The sequence below is a fragment of the Panthera pardus genome, unplaced genomic scaffold (assembly GCF_024362965.1).
Source record: "Panthera pardus isolate Hobbes unplaced genomic scaffold, ASM2436296v1 HiC_scaffold_16, whole genome shotgun sequence".
NCBI lineage: Eukaryota > Metazoa > Chordata > Mammalia > Carnivora > Felidae > Panthera > Panthera pardus.
The window spans coordinates 67,682,585-67,701,353 of record NW_026526721.1 but is presented as its reverse complement, the minus strand read 5'-3'; the positions used below and the strand labels follow the sequence as shown (position 1 = coordinate 67,701,353).

Genomic DNA, 18,769 nt, shown 5'->3' with positions numbered 1-18,769 from the left:
TCATCCCTATTTACAAATGATAAAACTGATGCTAGGAAAGGTTAGAGAACTCAAATAGGGTCATCTAATATTAGTATTATCTAAGATTTGAGCCAGTGTCTAACTCTCAAGCCAATGCTCCTGCTCCTTTACCAGGGGTTCCAAAGAGGATCACCTCCTAGTCATTAGAAAGCCCAACCCCAAGGATTCTGATTCAGTAGGTTCTGAACCTCCCCTTGTCCCTGCTATGACCCCCTCTCCTGCCACTTCTACTGGGAAAGTTCCTAGGGTGGGATGTGTGTGTGTGTGTGTGTGTGTGTGTGTGTGTGTGTGTGTGTGTATGGGCGGGTACTCTTCTTCCCAAAGCCCCTCTTCATTTTGTGTTAGTTATTAGATGGGCACAAGAGGTCTAAGAAGGAAGGGAATTAGAATGAACTCCAGTAACAAGTTGAATTAAAATAGCATCCTTGTATAAAGGTGTTAAAAATAATTTCCCCTTGTGCATGATTGTCTCTTAGGCCTGGAGCCAGACATCATGAAAAGGATGTGGCCTTCAGAGGTCATTACACATAATATGAACTTCCCAACATGGCTTTGTGCAGGATCCAAGCCTGGGCAGGATCACTAACGTGATCAAAAAGACAAGAAATAACAAGCATTGGCAAGGATGTGGAGAAAAAGGAACCTTCATGTACTGTTGGTAGGAATGTAAATTGGTGAAGCCAATGTGGAAAACAGTATTGAGATTCCTCAAAACATAAAACATAGAAAGACCAGACAGTCCAGTAATTCTACTAATGGGTATTTACTGAAACCAAACAAACAAAAAAAAACCCTACTAATTAAAAAGATACATGTACCACTATGTTTATGGCAGCATTATTTACAATAGCCAAGATATGGAAACAACCTAAGTGGCCACTGACAGATGAATGGATTAAGAAGATGTGATTATACACACACACACACACACACACACACACACACACACACACACACACGATGGAATATTAATTAGCCGTAAAAAACAATGAGCTCTTGCCATTTGTGACAACACGGACGGACCTAGAAGGTATTGTGCTAAGTGAAATAAGTCAGAGAAAGACAAATACCATATGATTTCACTTTTATGTGGAGTCTAAAAAACAAAACAAATGGGAGCACCTAGGTGGCTCATGTCATGATCTCATGGTTTGTGAGTTGGAGCCCCACATCAGGCTCTCTTCTGTCCCCCTCTCTCTGCCCCTCCCTTGCTTGTACTCTCCCAAAAATAAATAAAATACTTGAAAAACAAAACAAATGAACAAACAAGCAGACCCATAAACAAAAAACTGATGATTGCCAAGGGGAAGTGGGTTGGAGGATGGGCAAAATGGATAAAGGGGAGTGGGAGATACATTCCAGCTACAGAATCAGTAAGTCACAGGGATGAAAGGTATAGCATAGGGAATACAGTCAGTGATATTGCAATAGCCCTGTATGGTGACAGTAGCTACACCATACAGTGATCAGAGGATAAGGTATAGAGTTGTTGAATCCCTATGTTGAACATCTAAACCTAATGTAACATTGTGTGTCAACTATATTTCAATAAAAAATATATTTAAAATAATGAAGTAATAAAGTAATTTGCCCAAGATCACGAAGCTAATAAGCATCAAAGCAAGAATCATCACAGATGACTCCTTATTGTGGCTTAAATTCTCCACCCTGTTTCCTTCTCTGTACAAGAAAAAGTAACTATATGTAAGTTATTACTAGGATTCAGTGAAATACTGTGATAGAAAATACAACAAAAGATCTCACCTATAACAGGTATTCAATAAGAGTTCCTTCTCTTAAGGGGCGCCTGGATGGCTTGGTTGGTTAGGCATCCAACTCTTGGTTTTGACTCAGGCCATGATCTCATGGTTCATGAGTTGGGCTTTGTGCTGGCAATGCAGAGCCTGCTTGGAATTCTTGGTCTCTGCCCCTCCCTGCTCACTCTCTCTCTCAAAACAAATAAACAAACATTTTTTTAAAAGTCTGGAACAGTTCCCCTCTCCTTAAAAAAAAAAGAGTTCCTTTCCTTAAGATTTTGTGAATCAGGCTTTGTAAAATTGAACAAAATAATTTTACAGTAAGTGCCTTACTTATTCCTCTTAAATAATCTGCATAAAGTGTAGACTGCTAAATAAATTATCCTTTTAATCCAGCTTTAGCTACAGTTTGCCTCATTACTAATAACCTGTTGTAAGTGGTGAGATGGCCCATAAGAAAAATTAATGGTATAGGTGAGCGGGAGATTAGGAAAGAGTGGAGAATTTAAGAGCATAGATTAGGGTCCAGTCTAGCCATGTTCAAATCCTGGCTCTATCATGTACTAGCTGTGTAACCTTGGTCAAGTTATTTGACGTTTCTCTGCTGCAGTTTCTCATTTGTAAAATAGGAATTACAGTAATAGCAATGCCCATAAAGCAGTGCCTGTGAATGTATTTTGTAGCACCTTGCAGGGTTATGCAAATGTAAGTCATCATCATGAGAAGGAGCAGCCAGAGAAAGAAAGGGAAGATCAGTATATCTCAGACCACGGAGAACACAGAGTTTGTGGGTTTAGAGCAAAAGGCATGGTCAACACAGTCAGACAACATCAAGAGGTCAGGGCGAAGGGGAACCTCTGAGAGTACCCTGCTGTTCACAGATGCAGCTCTGCATAAAGTAACCCAGATTAAGCAGTTCCTGTTATTAGCCATACAGAATGTAATGTAGACATTCTGAGGACACAGTCAACTGCCCAAGCCTTCAAGAGGTTGGAAGCCCCACCATAAACTGGGAAGTTAACTTCTAGAGTAGACAGCTGTTAATCCCAAACCCAGGCTCAGGGAGATTTAAAGAAATTGTGACAGAAGCTCCTCTTTTGTCCCCTTGTCCAAGGAATACTAGGAATTTCATTCCATTTTAATCTAAACCATACCTTCACCCATTTCCCTAACTCATCAAAGCCCAAGGGAGCTTCCTTCCCCTATGCTCATGAAGCAGTTTATCTTCAGTGGGTGGAATACCACATGATCCTGTCTCATGCTCCCCCTGGTAATCCCAAACTCACTGTTCCTTCTTTCCCTAAAATGTCTGACCCCCTAATTCCTACTCCTCAGCCTTCACCTCCGAACATCAAGTGGAATCTCTGCGCTGACTTTGCACATGCCTCAGAGAACTGGCAATCTAATATCCACAAAACCCTCAGAAGTGTTTCCCTGAGATTCAGCTGGACATGGTTTTCACAGGGTTGCTGCAAAGAACTATCCAGCAGGCATCCAATGGATGCCACTAACCACCCCTATTAATTTCTGAATGATGATACTGACAGGTGAAAGGGGAAGTAGTGATACTTTATAGGAACTGTATGTGTTTCTGAGCATTTCTTTACCTAATCTTGTGGAAATTAACTTGAAAATTTCTACCAAGTATACAGCTAAAACACAGATCACCTCTTCTTTAATACAGTATTTCAAAGATTCTAAGAATTATGTATTTTCCATTATAGGTAGAGACTCATGAGAGAATCTCCTTATGTCTTCAGCATTGCTTCTCTAATGTTTAAATCACTGGGCCCATTAACTGTGATATCCCAGATGAATGGGATTACTAATTGGATTTCCAATGAAATTTATGAATAAAAAATAACATGCATCAGAACTCAACTGATAACTATTAAGATCCGCTAAAACAGTTTAGATTATGTCAGGTAGGTTTATAATGTCAAGCTCATAGATATTACCTTTTTTGTCAAAAAACTCAATCAGAGCTGAACTCTCTTCAGGCAAACACTGAATCCTGGCAATTCTTCCTCCTCCATATAGAGGATTTTCAAATAAACATTTCAAATTATAGTCATCAGCCCCAGGTGGCAGGTTTTCAACCCTGATTGTTTTTGTCACTTCCAGAAGTCGTGGAGAAAGTTGAAGTTGTTTCACTGAATGGTGCCTGGCACAATCATCAACAAATTTCACAGCATCTACAAATCAAAATTAATCAATCAGAAAATTATGATTATATCTTTATATTATACAGAAGAAACTGTCTGAATATTAGTTGAGATAAAGGAGATAGATAAACACTCAATTTTTAGAGGCAATATTTTATTTTTATATGAGGATTTACACGCTTAAAACTCCTGGTCTCTGAACAGCGATACACATATGAATGTTTTACCTGGATTACTGCCACTGAGCTGTGTCCCTGCTTCCAGTCACAGCCCTCCCCCACCCCACTTGACATCTTACCCCTACCGGAGAGCTCTGTCTACAATACAAATCGTCTCATTTCACTTCTTTCTCAAGTCCTACAATGGCTCCCCATTACCTGTAGGCAGCAAGCATCAGTTCACACTCCTCAGCTAGGCTAAAAATGCCCTTGTTTGGCTATTTGAGTCTAAACTAATTTCCAAACATCACCTCTGGTTATTCTCTGCCATTCGTTTTATTTTCCATACTGCCAAAAAACCTAGTCATTATTTTGAAATCCTCATTCCCTTTTGCCTCCATATATACAATTTCCTATGCCTGAAATGCCCTTCTCTGATTTAAAAAAAAAATATCCTTGTCCTATTCCTCCTTCAGGACTCAGCCTGATTATCTCTTTGAAATTCATAGATATTGATGGTGGACCCACAATGTGACAGGTACTCTGCTAGGATCTGGGGATAAAGAAATGAGTGTAACAAGTCCTTGAAAGTTCACCACCTAGGAGGGAAGGAATCTTGAAAGCAAACAAAGGACCTATTGTAGGATCCGATGAGGCAGGAAGACAAATACAGGGAATCCCACAAGGATCCCCAGAGAAAGTGGATGCTGATCTGAATTCTGAAAGATAAAGAAGAGATTAGCAGACAGATAAGGGGAGGAAACATTTCAGACAGAGAGAAGAGCAGTGGCAGGAAACAACAGTGTACCAGGGACCCGGCAGACTGGGATCACTGGAGTATAAACTTCATAGGCAAGCAAGGCAAAACCAAGCCACCTTGTTTGGGTTCCCCTTCCTCCCATTCCCCACAGCCTGCTGCTCATGGCTTCACCTCTTGCATCTGCCATTTTTCATTTACATATGGGTCTCCAACTCCATTTGAGGTCCTCAAGAGCAGGAACCAAGAATTATTCATCTCTGTACCCATAGCACCTAGCCTGGCACATAGTAGATATTTAAGAGTTTTGATTAATGAACAAAAGCAGGGCCATTTAGTTTTACCTTTATAAGAAATAATTATAAATTTGATATAAGAATAGCTCTTTCTTGAATCCTTATCATGTCTTAGATACTATATTAAGAGCTTTGCAAACATTATCTCATTTAATCCTCTTAGAAATCATATCAGGTAGCTACTACTTTCTCCATTTTACAGATAAGAAAAGTAAAGCACAGAGGGTAGTAACTCAGACAACCTCAGATAAGTGGTCAAATGTTGGAGCTAGAGTTCTGACTTTGTGACCTGTGCTCTTATTTAACCATTCTACTACCATGGCCACGGAATAGCGAAGGCTTGGAATTGGGAAATTTTCTTGTCCTTCTGAAGACAACTCCTCCCACAGACCTTGAAAAGCATTCATTTCCTGCATCCCATCCACTTACCCTCCAGCCTACGTGATGACCATGAAAGTACTAAGGAAATATATTGTAAAGGAGATAAGTGAACAGGGCTGCCTGGGTTCAAATCCAAGAATTTATTAGCATCCTGGCACCTCTGTCTCCTCAACTGTAAAGTGAGGAATAATAATAATGATCTCAAAAGGTTGTTGAGGAGCTCAGTTCGTTAAGCATCCGATTCTTGATTTTGGCTCAGGTCATGACCTCCTGGTTTGTGAGCTCGAGCCCCACATCGGGCTCCACACTGACAGTGTGAAGCCTGCCTAAGATTCTCTCTCTCTTCCTTTCTCTGCCCCTAGACCCCTCTCTCAAAGTAAATAAACAAACAAACAAAAAAGGTTGTTGAAAAGAAATAAATACATGTACTGAGCTTACCATAGTACCTGACTTATAGTATCACTATATGACTGCCTGCTATTATTATTACCTTCCAATAAGTCCAGTTTGGTAACACGTATCAATATTTACTTATCCCAATAAGATAACACATGTGAAAATGCTGACTCCTCTGCCTGGAATCACTTAAATTTTTTTCTTTTAATGTTTATTTATTTCAAGAGAGAGAGCATGAGTGGGGGAAGGGCAGAGGGAGAGGGAGAAGAAGAGAGAGAATCCCAAACAAGCTCTGTGCTGTCAGCCCGATGTGGGGCTGGATCTCACAAACCAGGAGATCATGACCTGAGCTGAAATCAAGAGTCGGACGTTTAACTGACAGAGCCACCCAGGTGGAATCACTTTAATAACCTTAGACTTTAGATTTCTATTTGGGTGTGTTGTCTCTGTCTCTGTCCCTCTCTCTCTCTCTTTCTCACACACACACACACACACACACACACACACACACACACCACTCATACACTAAAGTCTGATTTACTGTATATATCAGAATTTAGTTTTAAAACAAAGTTGCTTCTCTTTCAAAATAAAAAAGCATCGATATTAACTTGGAGTCCTCTCCTACTAGCTACTGGAAAGAGTCCAACTTTCAAAGACATTAGCTGGATGTCTCAAATCCCAAAGTGTGGTGCAAAGAAAGATAGGTAAATACAGCATCACTTGATCTTACCTATACATTTTTGAAAGGTAACTACAGCAACATCAAAATCTCGTATTACTTCCACTTGAAAATCAGCATTGGACAGGCCACTTATGTTCTCCACTAGCAAGGTTAACATTATATCAGTTACATTTGCCTTGAGATTTTCAAATGCAACCAAAGAGGAAATATTTTCACATTCTTCTGAGGTATCTTCCACTTTTTCTGATCTTCTGTTGAGAGAAAGTTTTGTATCCAATTCTTCTGACACATCTGATTTTAGAAGGACAAAAAGATACAAGATGTTATATTAATCTACCATGATCTTAGCAAAGTAAATTATCTTAAGACACTGTCCTCTTTCCTTCTCATTCTCTTGGCTAACTCAAACAGATTTTAGAAAGCTTTCTGCTTAATGTAATTAAAAGTAAAATGGAGCAGGGTACCTGGGTGGCTCAGTTGGTTGAGTGTACAACTTCGGCTCAGGTCATGATCTCACAGTTCATGAGTTTGAGCCCCGCATCTGGCTCTGTGCTGACAGCTCGGAGCCTGGAGCCTGCTTCAGATTCTGTGTCTCCCTCTCTGCCCCTCCCCCACTCACTCTCTCTCTCTCTCTCTCTCTCTCTCTCTCTCTCTCTTTCAAAAATAAGTAAACATTAAAATTTTTTTAAATAAATAAAATGGAGCACTTAACAGTCTATTGTTATTATTAAGTTTGATTTTATTATATCCTTTCCTGCCTTGTCTCTCTGAGGAACCTGCCTTTTGTAGTATTTGACACATGCTTCTATCAAGCACCTTATTATAGTTATTGAAGTCAGCTTCTCAAAAGCAAGGGATATATTTATTCATCCTGTATTGCTGGCACATAGTATATTCTTGAGGTTCAATAGCATTTGCTGAATTGGAGATTTACTGCTTGGGCCACTGGAGGAAAGCGAGAATATCTTACGATGCCCATGTAACACGTTATGCTCTGAAAAGTATTAAGTTTTCATCACCGAAGAGAAAAAAAGGATACTTGCTGAATGACCAAGGAAGACACATAGAAAGTAAAATTGCCTAGAGAGCTGTATGTATATGTCAAGCTCACTGAACAGCAATCACCCCAGCCAGCTTATTCCTCTCCTTTGTTGGCCCTAAGTGAGTTCCATCTCTGTATCAGGTCAGTCTCACTCAGACCTCACTCACTCACTGCAGCATGATGTGTATAAGATCTTTAGACGTTCTGTGAGTGACTATTCAGTTGGGGCCCTTATTATATTCAAGGCACTAGAGGTGTACAGAGGGATGCATACACAAAACATGAGATAAGGAACTTACAGATTTTTCTCATGGAGGCATACAAGAAAAATGACAAAGGGAACCGACATTTGTAAAGGTTTATTATGACAGAGTAAAATGCTCTGTGCTCACCAAATCCATTTTGTTTTCTCTCTGAGCAACATTTCCCAGACTTCCCACAGTCAAGCTCATGTGGCTAATGGGATACGTGTGGAAGTGTGAAGTGTACTTCCAAGCCTGGCCAGTACAAATCTCCTTTATGTGACTCTCCATTCTCCCTTGCAGTGACTTTGGAGGCCACATATCAATAGTAATATTGTCAAAAGATGGAAGGAATCTGGGATTCCTGAATGACTGTGAAGCAGTCTAGACTCCCCCACTCCCCAGCTGCCAACTATATCGACCTATGATTTGTTACCCCAGTCGGATCACCCTCACACATACTCCTGTTACATGCTAGATGTAACACCACACACACATATACACATTCATGCCAAATAAAAATTGGCTTGAGGATTCAATAATAACCTAAATTATCTTTCAATGAGACAGATGTCATGAAGCAGGAGGACTGCTGAGCTGGGGATGAGGTTGCCTGAGTTCAAGCCCTGACTCAGCCACTCTTTAGCCATGTGACCTCAGGCATGTCTCTTTACAAAATGAAGAGTATTGGATTAACCGAATGGTTAGAGCCTTTCCAGCGACATAAGCTTCTATGACTATTAGAAGCTCCATCACAAGAGAGGCTTGAGGCTTGGTTAACTGCCAAATAAAGAGCATCAACAATCCATCCAGGAGTCCGAGAGAGAAAGAATGGGACTGGGCTGCCTTGGAAAGCCTTCAGAGAAAAGGGGAGGCTGAGTGGATCTTGAAAGCTCTCTAGAGTGTAGGTAGAGAGAAGTGGGATGGAAGGGGTCGTGAGCAATAGAAGTACAGGCAGGGTGCTGTGACTGCCCCAAACTACTTAGGAAAAGGTGATCTGACTGATGAAGCTCAAGGAGCACTTGTGTGCAGACAAAAGTGAGGCCAAAAAAAATCGTCTTTGTCCAGAATGTGGTGTGGACTTTATCTTGCAGTTGGTAGTAAGAGTGAGTTGTGGAAGGTTTCTGTGATAAGGGTGACAGGATATTCAGCAATAGTACAAAGGGCTGGTCAGATTTCAGGGGAAGGACATCAGAGAGACCCCAGATACAGGGCACTCCTGCCATACTGGATTTGTGAGGTAATAATGGGAGTCTGGCATAAGGGAGGGACAGATGAGGAAAACTTACATTGATCGTCTCTGTGACCGATGTCTGTGAAGGCTTAAAGAGGAGAGACGACTGAAGTTTCTAGTAGGTGACGGGCAGACTGGTTGTGTACTTCAAGAGAAATAAGGTAGCCGGAAAGGGTAGGAGGAGGAAGATGACACAGGTAGCTTCAGACATGGTGGCTCTCACATATTTTCCAACAGGAAGATCAGACACAAGGTCTGGAATTTAGAAGAGTCCAGGCTGGAAATATAGATTTGAAAAAGCCAGAGTTTGCTGACCACAAGGGCCAGTGTTTCTCTGCTCTTGCGTGTCTCTCTTCTACAGGTTCTTCCAACTGCTGGTTTCCACCTTTCAGACCCAGCCCAACTCTGCTTCGCCGGGAATCGAACATTAGCTCAGGGCTCACATCCCCTGATGTTGGTGTGTGGCTTGATTGACCTATCCTTACTCTGTCAACTGCTTGTCCATCTCCAACTTCAGGATTTCGTGCATGCCCCATGCACTCTCAGGGCAGCATTCTCCGTTCTTATCGTTCCTGAAATACGGGACCTATTAGGGAACCACCTTCCACCCTGATTTTGCTCATTCTGAAAACTATCTATACCATCCCAATTAATTTCAAGAGTCCTAGCCTTAGGCTCACTGTTAGGATTCAGTGTGGAGTAACCATTCAACAAAGGACCTCCTCTTATGTCTCTTAAAGGGGACCATTAAGTATTTTGTCAAAGACTGCCCAACTTCCTGGCTGGTGACTATCATTAGAGTCTGGGTCATGTAAAAACAGGCTAGCCAATGAATCTAAAATCTCCAGTATGATGAAAATTCCACTGGTGGGTGGGGCTGGATGGCTCTTCCTTATACTTATTCACTTATACTTGGGGTTATAAGTGAATCTGAAATAGTGCTGACAAATCAGTTAAGACACAGTGAGGGTAAAATCTATGAAACCGTAAGAAACACAGACTCGATTAATTCTAGACCCAGGAAGTGGTACAGATATAAATGTACCAGTATAAAACCACTTCCTGGTCTAAAATTGAGTTTGAGGGTACAACACATAAGGCATTTTCCAAGAATAGATAAGGATTTAGGGGGTCACAATGAACACCGGGAGTTGTATAAGCCAGTTCCATATCTGAAGAATAGAAAGCAGGAATTACTCCAAACAGACAAAAAAAATTCCTATCTTATAAGAATCATGAGCTTCTAAGAAAACCATGCATCCTAGATTCTATAGTTTAATAGCATGTTAGATGAAAACAATCTATACATCCCTATCCAGTCGGTTTGCCAAGTAAAGGCAGCCCTCAGCTTAGTGCTATTTTCAAAAGAGAAGGTTGCAAACCTCTAAACATGTTCTCAAGACAATTTCAATTTTAGAGGACAATAATTTATACATTTTTTGGGATTCCTTTTGCCTAAGATTTGGGTATATACATCATTTTATCTCTCTTACTCAGCCATTCAGCATAGGTCCTCATCCCTCCCCTTTATAACAGCATGCTTAGCCAGGAAAACTAATTGCTTCTTTAGTAACTGGCAGGTGGTACTACAGGCCAACATCCGGACACAAGTGAAGCAGCAGGATCCACAACAGCTACTAGGTTGCAGGCCGTTTCCTACAGCAGATGGGATGAAAAGAGCTGCTGCTGGCCTGGGGGGTGCTGCACTCACGTCCTGCACCCAGCACTTAGAAGCCTTTGTCCACCCTCCTGTTGTGGCTCCAGAGGACAGCACCCTCCACACTCAGTGCTCAGAAACAGACTTAGCCACATACGGCACCCACTGACACATCATGTCTTTGCTTCTTGATGGGCTCTAAAGGTTGGCTTATCACCATCTCCCAGGCACCTCTTTGCTTCCCTTCAATTGCAAGGTGTCTCCCAGTCCCCACAGAGAGAGCTGTTTCCATGCTTCTACCTGAGCCCTAAGCTTTCAGGGGGTTTCCCCAATGCTCACCCTGAGAACAACTGGCCGAGAATATGTAGATAAGGCAGCCTGAGGCGTCTCTAAGCTGAGCACACCCTGCTTTGTGAAGTCAAGAAGAGAAGGATGACCCTTGCAGGTGCCATCTGTAATGAAAGCAAAACTGCTGGCGAAGGCCACCTGTCTCAGTTCTTTGACCTTACCTGGTTCTTTGACATGTTCTTTGCCTTCCGGTTCCTGAAATCCAATAGACAATAGAGTAGCATCAATAAATTACTAATAATTTCCTTACATTGAGAAACTGTCCCTGGGGACTGGCCTGGAGGCGTAGGGTCAATAGAAACAATAATAAAAAGCTCTAGCAATTATGCTGTTGAATGCACCTCGTGCATAGTGTTATATCTACTTAGCTCCAAAATCATTGGTAAAATGAGTCACAAATAACAGAAATTCCAATTAACACCAAGCGTTTGGGGTATGGAGTAAGCCCTAAATCTTTCCCCCCATTTAACATGTATTGAGTGTTTGCTATTAACCAGCACCGGGCCAGATGCTTTACAGAGGTTGTCTCTTTAATCCTCACAACAATCCAACAAGGTAGATACTATGACTATCCCATTTGACAGTCAAGGAAATAGTACATGCAGTATGGATCACTGTCCCTTCAAAGTGATGTAAAGATAAAGCAAACAGAGCAAGTTCCAGGTTAAAAGCACCCAGGACAAACAAACCCAAAAATTTATACCTTCAAACCACCCTTATTACAATCTGAAAATTCTGACTTTCCGAAAGTGCCTAAAATCAAACAAAAAGCGCCCCCTCCTTCATTATTCCATAACTACCTCATGACCACTCTCACTCCCTCCACATCTGTAAGGTGCTTTCTACTCCAATTTGATTTATACTTCTCATCCCACCGTATTCCCCATGTTGTGATTCCCTTCCCACACACCTCGGCAGAACATCCTACTTCCCTTTTACTCATGTTTTGACTTACCTTTGTTGGAATTTCCTCCTCAAAGGCATCCTGGACCTTGTCTGGGGCTGTGGGCAACTGGACAGTTAACTTGAATGTTCCTTTTCCTGGCCATATTAACTCATGGTTCTTTTTCTCCAGAACTTTTTGCCGAACTGAAGTTAAAAAAAAAACTGTCAAGAAATTTTTATTCACAAAATTACTCCATGATTTCCAGAGGGTTTCATCATCATCATTCAATGGCTTGGTCATTTTCCCAAGTGAGTCCTTGTGTGGTGAAAAGAGGAAAAGTTTAGCAAGTAGACATGGATTTCAATTCCATCTTTATACCTACTTTTTTTTTTAAACATTGGGCATGTTCTTTAATAAGTCTTACTTACACAGCCTCAGTCTCTTGTCTATAATAAGTTATTAATGAAGACTGTCTTGTACAAGTGTTGTGTGTTAAAAAACATTATAAAGAACTTAGTTCAGTACCTGATGTTCAGTAGGCACTCAGAAAGGTAGCAATATTTATTCCACAAGTGAAGGAAAGTAATCAAAGCATGCCTCATGGTGAGCCAGTGAAGACTGGGTGCTGGGACATGGCATGATGACAGCTGTGTTTTAGGAAGGCGACTTGAGTGACCATGAGCAGAATGGCCAAGTGCCTAGTGCAAAAGATGTTTCACTCAGTTCTTTAACCTGTGATAAGACCCTCACATCCAGTAATAAAAGGAGTAGAAAAGAAGGGAGGTGAGAGATTAAAAAAAAAAAAATAGAATTAGCATTCCAGGCAGCTGGGCTGTAGTGAAAAAACTGACCAATGAACATAGGAGTCCAAAGACTTGGATTCAAATTCCAACTCTGCCAAAAACTAGATGAGTGACATTGAGAAAATATCTCAACTTCTTGAGTCTGTTTCCTCCCTTAAAGCAGTGCCTGTGAATGAATTTTGTAACACCCACAAGAGTTATGCAAATGTAGGTTATAATTATGAGGAACGGCCAGAGAGAGAAAAGGAAAATCTGTACCTAAGGCCACAGAAAATAAGGAATGAGTGACTTTAGAGGAGAGGAGATGTGGTCAAAATAGTTAGATGGCGCAAAGAGGTCAGGGTGAAGGGGAACCTTTGAAAGTGCCCTATTACTCACAGATGTAGCTCTGACACGAATGTTGGGCTACCATGTTGTATTCTGATGTGGATGGTCTGAGAGGCCAAGGATATAGGGAGTCATTAAGAGGAGCTTGAATAACTTTCCCACCTCACGTATCCATGAAGGGGTAGGAGAAGTGAGGCCTTAACTGGATACTAACTTGGAAAACAAGCCCCATTAACAACATGAGAAGGAATGCCAGACTCTAATTTCGCTCTTTATCAGGCAGAAGAGATTTTCACACGGACTCTTAAGGGGCTGTCCTAAGCTAGAGTGAGGACTGAGGACTGGATAAGACCCCTGAAGCCTTAGAACAAGCCAAGTTTTATAAGCCAAGTTGTCTAGAGTGGTGGGCTTCTGTGATGCATTCCTTTTATTATTCCTTAGATTTTGGTAGAGTCCTATCTAGGCATCTAAATGCCAAAGCCTGTTCTCAGATTGTGCACAATATGTACGGCACCATTATTTCAAGAGAGCAGGCAGGAGCAATATCAGTAAGTGATCTGCAACAAGGAGAGGTGAATCTGGGAGGAAAAAGAGCTGAAACTCTGATGTCCAGCCACCCTTACCCCCTGTGGACAACCTCCCTTCTGCACTAACTTCAGACCACCTACATTTAATTTACTTAAGGAGACGGGTTTCCTTACCCCAAAGAGACTGAAAATAATCAGGAGCCAAATTATGACCAGAAAGAATGATAAATGCACACATCTGAAACACGGATTAAAATCGTATTAGTCAATTTATACTTGATGTTTCAGAAATTGAGTGAACTATTTACAAGTAAGATACAGCAGGGTGCCTGGGTGGCTCAGTTAGATAAGCATCCAGCTCTGATTTTGGCTCAAGTCATGGTCTTGCAGTTTGTGGGTTTGAGCCTCACATCAGGGTCAGCTCCTCGTTGTCAGCTTGGGATTCTCATTCTCTCCTCTCTCTCCCTCTCTCTCTGTCCTTCCCCTGCTCATGTGAGCGCGTGCACACACACACACACACACACACACACACACACACACACACTCTCTCTCTCTCTCTCAAAATAAATAAATAAACTTAAAATAAATAAACAAACAAACAAATAAAAGTAAGATATAGCTTCTGAATACTTCTGTTTGCTATGCATTAATTTCTATAGAGAAGTGCTGTTGGGTTCATTCTTATTATGTGAATTATATGGATAAAGTTGTGCTACACTGTGGGCCTATACCTGTTGAAGCCAGTTCCTAGAGTGGAGGGTGGAGGGAATTCCTGCAAAAGAAAGAACACCCGAAGGACCCACTAGGGTGGGTCAACCATTGTTGGCAAATTTCTGATAACCTGTTACAGAGGCAATGGTTCCTCTGGTAGGAAACTGAAACTGAATAGGAACCCTCCCCCTCCCCCCAACCCACCCAGGGTCTTTGTCCATAAAAGGTTTTGAGTTGTACTAAGTCTGAGTTGTCTGTTTGAGAGGGGCCACTACTGTAGCCTGGGGATGGAGGTAGGGGTAGTGGGCTGGGCAATGTGAGGAAAGAAGCCTGGCCGGGACACTGAAACCATTTCTGTTTTCAGGGCTGGAAGAGAATGATGTTATCGACACAAAATCGTATTTTGCACTGTTGATATTTTTATGCCATTTGTACTTTCTTTTTTATGCCATTTGTACTTTCTGTAATCACATTCATTCAGGGTTGTCAACAAACAACAGGGTTTCTCAAACTTTAGCACACCAGGGGCACCTGGGGTGCTGTTTAAATGTGCAGATTCCCGCTGACCCAAACCCAGGTTTCCTAAATCTCTAAGAGAGAGCTGGGACTGTGTCTGTTTAGCCTGCTGTGAGTCAGATGCAGAGGTCTGTGGCCCCAATTTGAACTACTCACAAGGATAACGGGATTCTAAAGGAGAAGGAAGAAGGGTCCCTAAGGGCCAGGCTCATATGATGTGGACAGTTGTAATCAAAGTGGTAAAACTCCTTGAGGAAAATGAAACCCAGGGGACACAGCTTACATTGCACAGTTGCCTTCTCAGCATTCTTTGGTGAAATTAATCCTTGGAAAACTTGGTACTTTGTTTTCATAAGGGCTGTGAGCCTAACAGATCTCCTGTCCCCTACCTGCCTCGCCTTTTACACACTTAGTTGTGGACCCCTCTTCTCTTTGGGTTTCATTCTTTCCTTTTTGGATCTCTGCCTAGAGCATTCCAATTTCTCACATGTAAGCCTCATTGCCTCTCCTCTGGATCAAATACTTGTCCAAATCCAGCGACAGGAAGCTGGAAGCAGGGGTTGTCCACATCATTTCCTATGAGAGTCCAAAGGAAAAAGCGAATGCTCTGGGAACAACAGGTCACAAGCCTCTCAGTAAAGACCCGGTAGTGTTTTGAACAAGCAGATTGGTGGGTGCTTATCTGCCCCCTTTCCTAAGGGTGACAACAAACCGGAGGAGGACGAACTCAACCACTCAGCTGCCTGTGGGGAGGAAGCTTCCCACCCACAAAGCTCAAAACTCCCAACCCAGATCAACTCAGAATGTCATCCCTACCCCCAGGCCAAGGACCACCATGAAACCAAGGGAAGAGGTACCAACGCACCCTCAACAAAGATTCTGCGTGCTGATCAGCAGCACACGACCTTCTCCCTCCAATAACTTTCTATATTTACACCCAATGTGATTTTAGGCAGCACTTTTGCCCCCAAGTGACCCCAGAAACACTGGGAGAAAATCCCTATGACTCCTCACCTAAAAAAATAACTGAAGAAAAGAGACTCTCTCTCTCCCTCCCTCTCTCTCAGAGCATTGACCTCAGTTACCAAATCCAGAATACCACACAAATACGTATCTTCCATCCCCAGGCTGATTTTCATTGTTCAAGGACTCACTTGTCCTCACCTAGAATATTGCATGACTCTCCTAAAAGTTCAGATTTCCAAGCTCTCTCCCAAAAGAAGTCAAAGTACTTATTTTCAACCAAATTTATCTCCTGAAAGTATATTTGGACATGCCTCTCCCCTGCCAAGGGGGTGGAGGGCGTTCCTACTCTTTATGGTATCCTACAAGGCCCCTACCATCTCAACTTTCTCTTGGCCTGAATTTCCTGCCCACCGTTTCATAAGAAGGAGGTTTAATAACAGAAGGCCTAAGATTTTTAAAATACAGGTGTCTCCTTCATGACCTTATGAAATTTCCCAGACCCCACGTGTTATTTTAGGACCCAGTCTGCAGACCTTGCTTGTACACAGGGATTAGTAGACTCGCTACTCAAGCCAAACCTCCCAGAGAGCGCCCTGCATGTTGCCTGAAGATGCCTTGTGCTTTCCTGCCCCCTGCACTGCAGCCCACGTGCTCCCATCTGAAGAGCCTTCCCCAATATTCTTCCTATCAGGAATTGAACTGGCTCTCAGGAATCAGTTTACATGTGATTCTCCCCGGAAGCTTTCTCTTCCCTTAAAATTGTGCTCCCATTAATCTCTGGAGTTCTAGAACAGCTGCTTTAATAGGAAGGAAAAAACTGCAATGGATTTGCAACTCTGCCACTAACACACTATGTAACCTTGTAAAGTGAGGTGAATAAAGCAGCCTGTCAACTCCTTTCTGTTTCTCCGTGCTACATGAACTCACTTGCGCGGTTCTGCCGCCACCTTCAGGCAACACCGGGAGCGCCTAGAAGCACAGCGCCCCTCGCGCGCTCTTCGTCGGTCCGGCAGCCCCTCGCCCCCCCTCATGGCTGCTGCTGGAGCCGGGAGGATTCTCCCGCTGCAGGCCCCAAGCCCAAGTTTACCCTGGGGGAAGACGCTGGTTGTCCCATCTCACACCCATCCCTCGCGCCCCTCACCGTCCTCTCGATGGAAGAACACTAGGAAGCGCCCCGGGCTGCCCGGTTCCTGGCGGACCTCACACTCCCCGCCTCCCGATCTCTTCGGGCTCTGGAAGTACATCTGCAACTTGGTGCTCAGGTTCTTCGGGGGGTCGGGGCCCCAGGACCCTTCGACCAACAGCGGGACGGAGCCTGACACAGCCATGGTCAGCTCCGCTAGGCTGCCTCTGCCGCCCGACCCACCCCAGCAGAGGGCGGCTAGTTTTGCCCCTTTCGGTTTCGTTTCCCAGAAGACTCCTCCCTGTCTTTAGTTTTTGGCCTTTGGCTCTGAACAGCTGTCCCAGGATTGAACTACTTACCGCCGCCCACCCAGTTCTTCACCTTCAGGTCTGGCCCACAGCAAGTGCTGGGCATCGCCACTCCAAGCATCTGGTCTTCCTCCATTTGTGCACCTGCGTCCCAAAGCTCGGGCACTGTGTGCCACTCACCCAAGTCACAGCCGAAACCAGCGTCTTTGAGTCACGCACAATACCTTCGCAAACAGAAAGCTTCACTTTTTCTGGAGGCCAGCATTTTACAAGAAAATAGAATGTATTGGCAAACTGTGACTCTTTAAAATGTGTAATGAAGTCCCCAAATAGGCCCCAAACAAATCATAAGAATTTTACCTTGCTTTTCTTTTGCATTTTGTTCCCTGATCTGTTAATATTATATGTCTAGAAATTCAGAAAGGGAGGGCCATACATTCACAGTTCTTTGTGGAATATTTAGTAAGTGCCATGCCCTTGGGATGGTCTCAACGAACATGGTTCCTGCCCTCATTGAGTTCACACAGCTGTGGGGACATAGGAATGATGACTGTGCAGTAGGTGCTTCAGGAGGAAATATACAGGTGTTCCTGGAACAAATTAGGAGGGCTTCTAGCCCGGTGTAAGAGCTCAGGGAGAATTTATGGGGAGGTGACATGTGACCCGAGGCCAAAGGATGATGGGGGTATTGATGCTAAAAGTAAAAGTCAATTATTTTAACCAGAAAAAAATGGGTTTATTTGGTAATAGCAGAGAACTGCAATTCAGGGCAAGCAAACTACTGCAAAAACCATCTGTTTGTCCAACAAACAAAACTGAGGACAAGAAGGAGGAAGTTGGGAGGGGTTGTTTTGCACACAAGGCTACTGGAGAAAGTAAGAGTTCAGGGTGATGACAGTTTCTCATTGGCTGAGTGGCTGGGGTAGTCAGTTTCCTGCTGGGGCTCCTCACTGATAACTCTCTCCTGTTGAGTATTCTTCTGTTGGGGTCTGTAATTGACAATTCTGCCTGTGACTGACATGGAGTGATATGCCGAGACAGCTCTTCCTTCTGGCCTTCCAGCTCCATTTCAGTGAGGTTTCCCTTTATTAATTTTCAAAGGGGGATAACCTTGGAGGGCTGAGAAGGGAGGGGTTCCCATAATGTAATTTACTTGTATAGGATCACTCTGGCTGTGTAGTCGCTGGAGTAGAGGCAGGGAGGTCAGCCAAGTAGCTACTGTGGTTTCCCGAGTGAGGGATAAGGGTGGTTGAGAGCAGGATGCTGGCAGAGGAAGACCTTCTGAGAAAGGGTGACATTCCAGTTTGACATTGAAGGCACAGATGCAGGACTTGCTGAAATATGTGGACAGTGGAGAAGATGTTCAGGTATGACTCCATGGTCGTCCATGGACAGCCTAAGCAACTGGCTAGACATAAGGGCATCAACCAGATGGGAGCATCACCGGTGGCCAGGAATGTGGG

General features: G+C 43.0%; 1 protein-coding gene across 4 annotated transcripts in view; it reads right to left on the bottom strand.

Annotated features, from left to right (window-relative positions):
- The window catches only part of PARP14 (poly(ADP-ribose) polymerase family member 14), a 44,365-nt gene extending 27,104 nt beyond the window's left edge, over window positions 1-17,261 (bottom strand). For 3 of the 4 annotated variants that reach the window (XM_019448577.2, XM_053903441.1, XM_019448581.2), the window contains exons 1-5: window positions 17,017-17,261; window positions 12,095-12,228; window positions 11,301-11,334; window positions 6,665-6,907; window positions 3,737-3,973 (exon numbers count right to left, since the gene is read on the bottom strand). In XM_019448577.2, coding sequence (XP_019304122.2) covers window positions 3,737-3,973; window positions 6,665-6,907; window positions 11,301-11,334; window positions 12,095-12,228; window positions 17,017-17,203 — 835 coding nt within the window. In that variant the 5' untranslated portion in view covers window positions 17,204-17,261. Of the gene's footprint in view, window positions 1-3,736; window positions 3,974-6,664; window positions 6,908-9,189; window positions 9,643-11,300; window positions 11,335-12,094; window positions 12,229-17,016 lie in introns of those variants that run through there. The other variant, XM_019448578.2, reaches the window with a different exon arrangement.
- Between the last annotated feature and the right edge of the window lie 1,508 nt (window positions 17,262-18,769).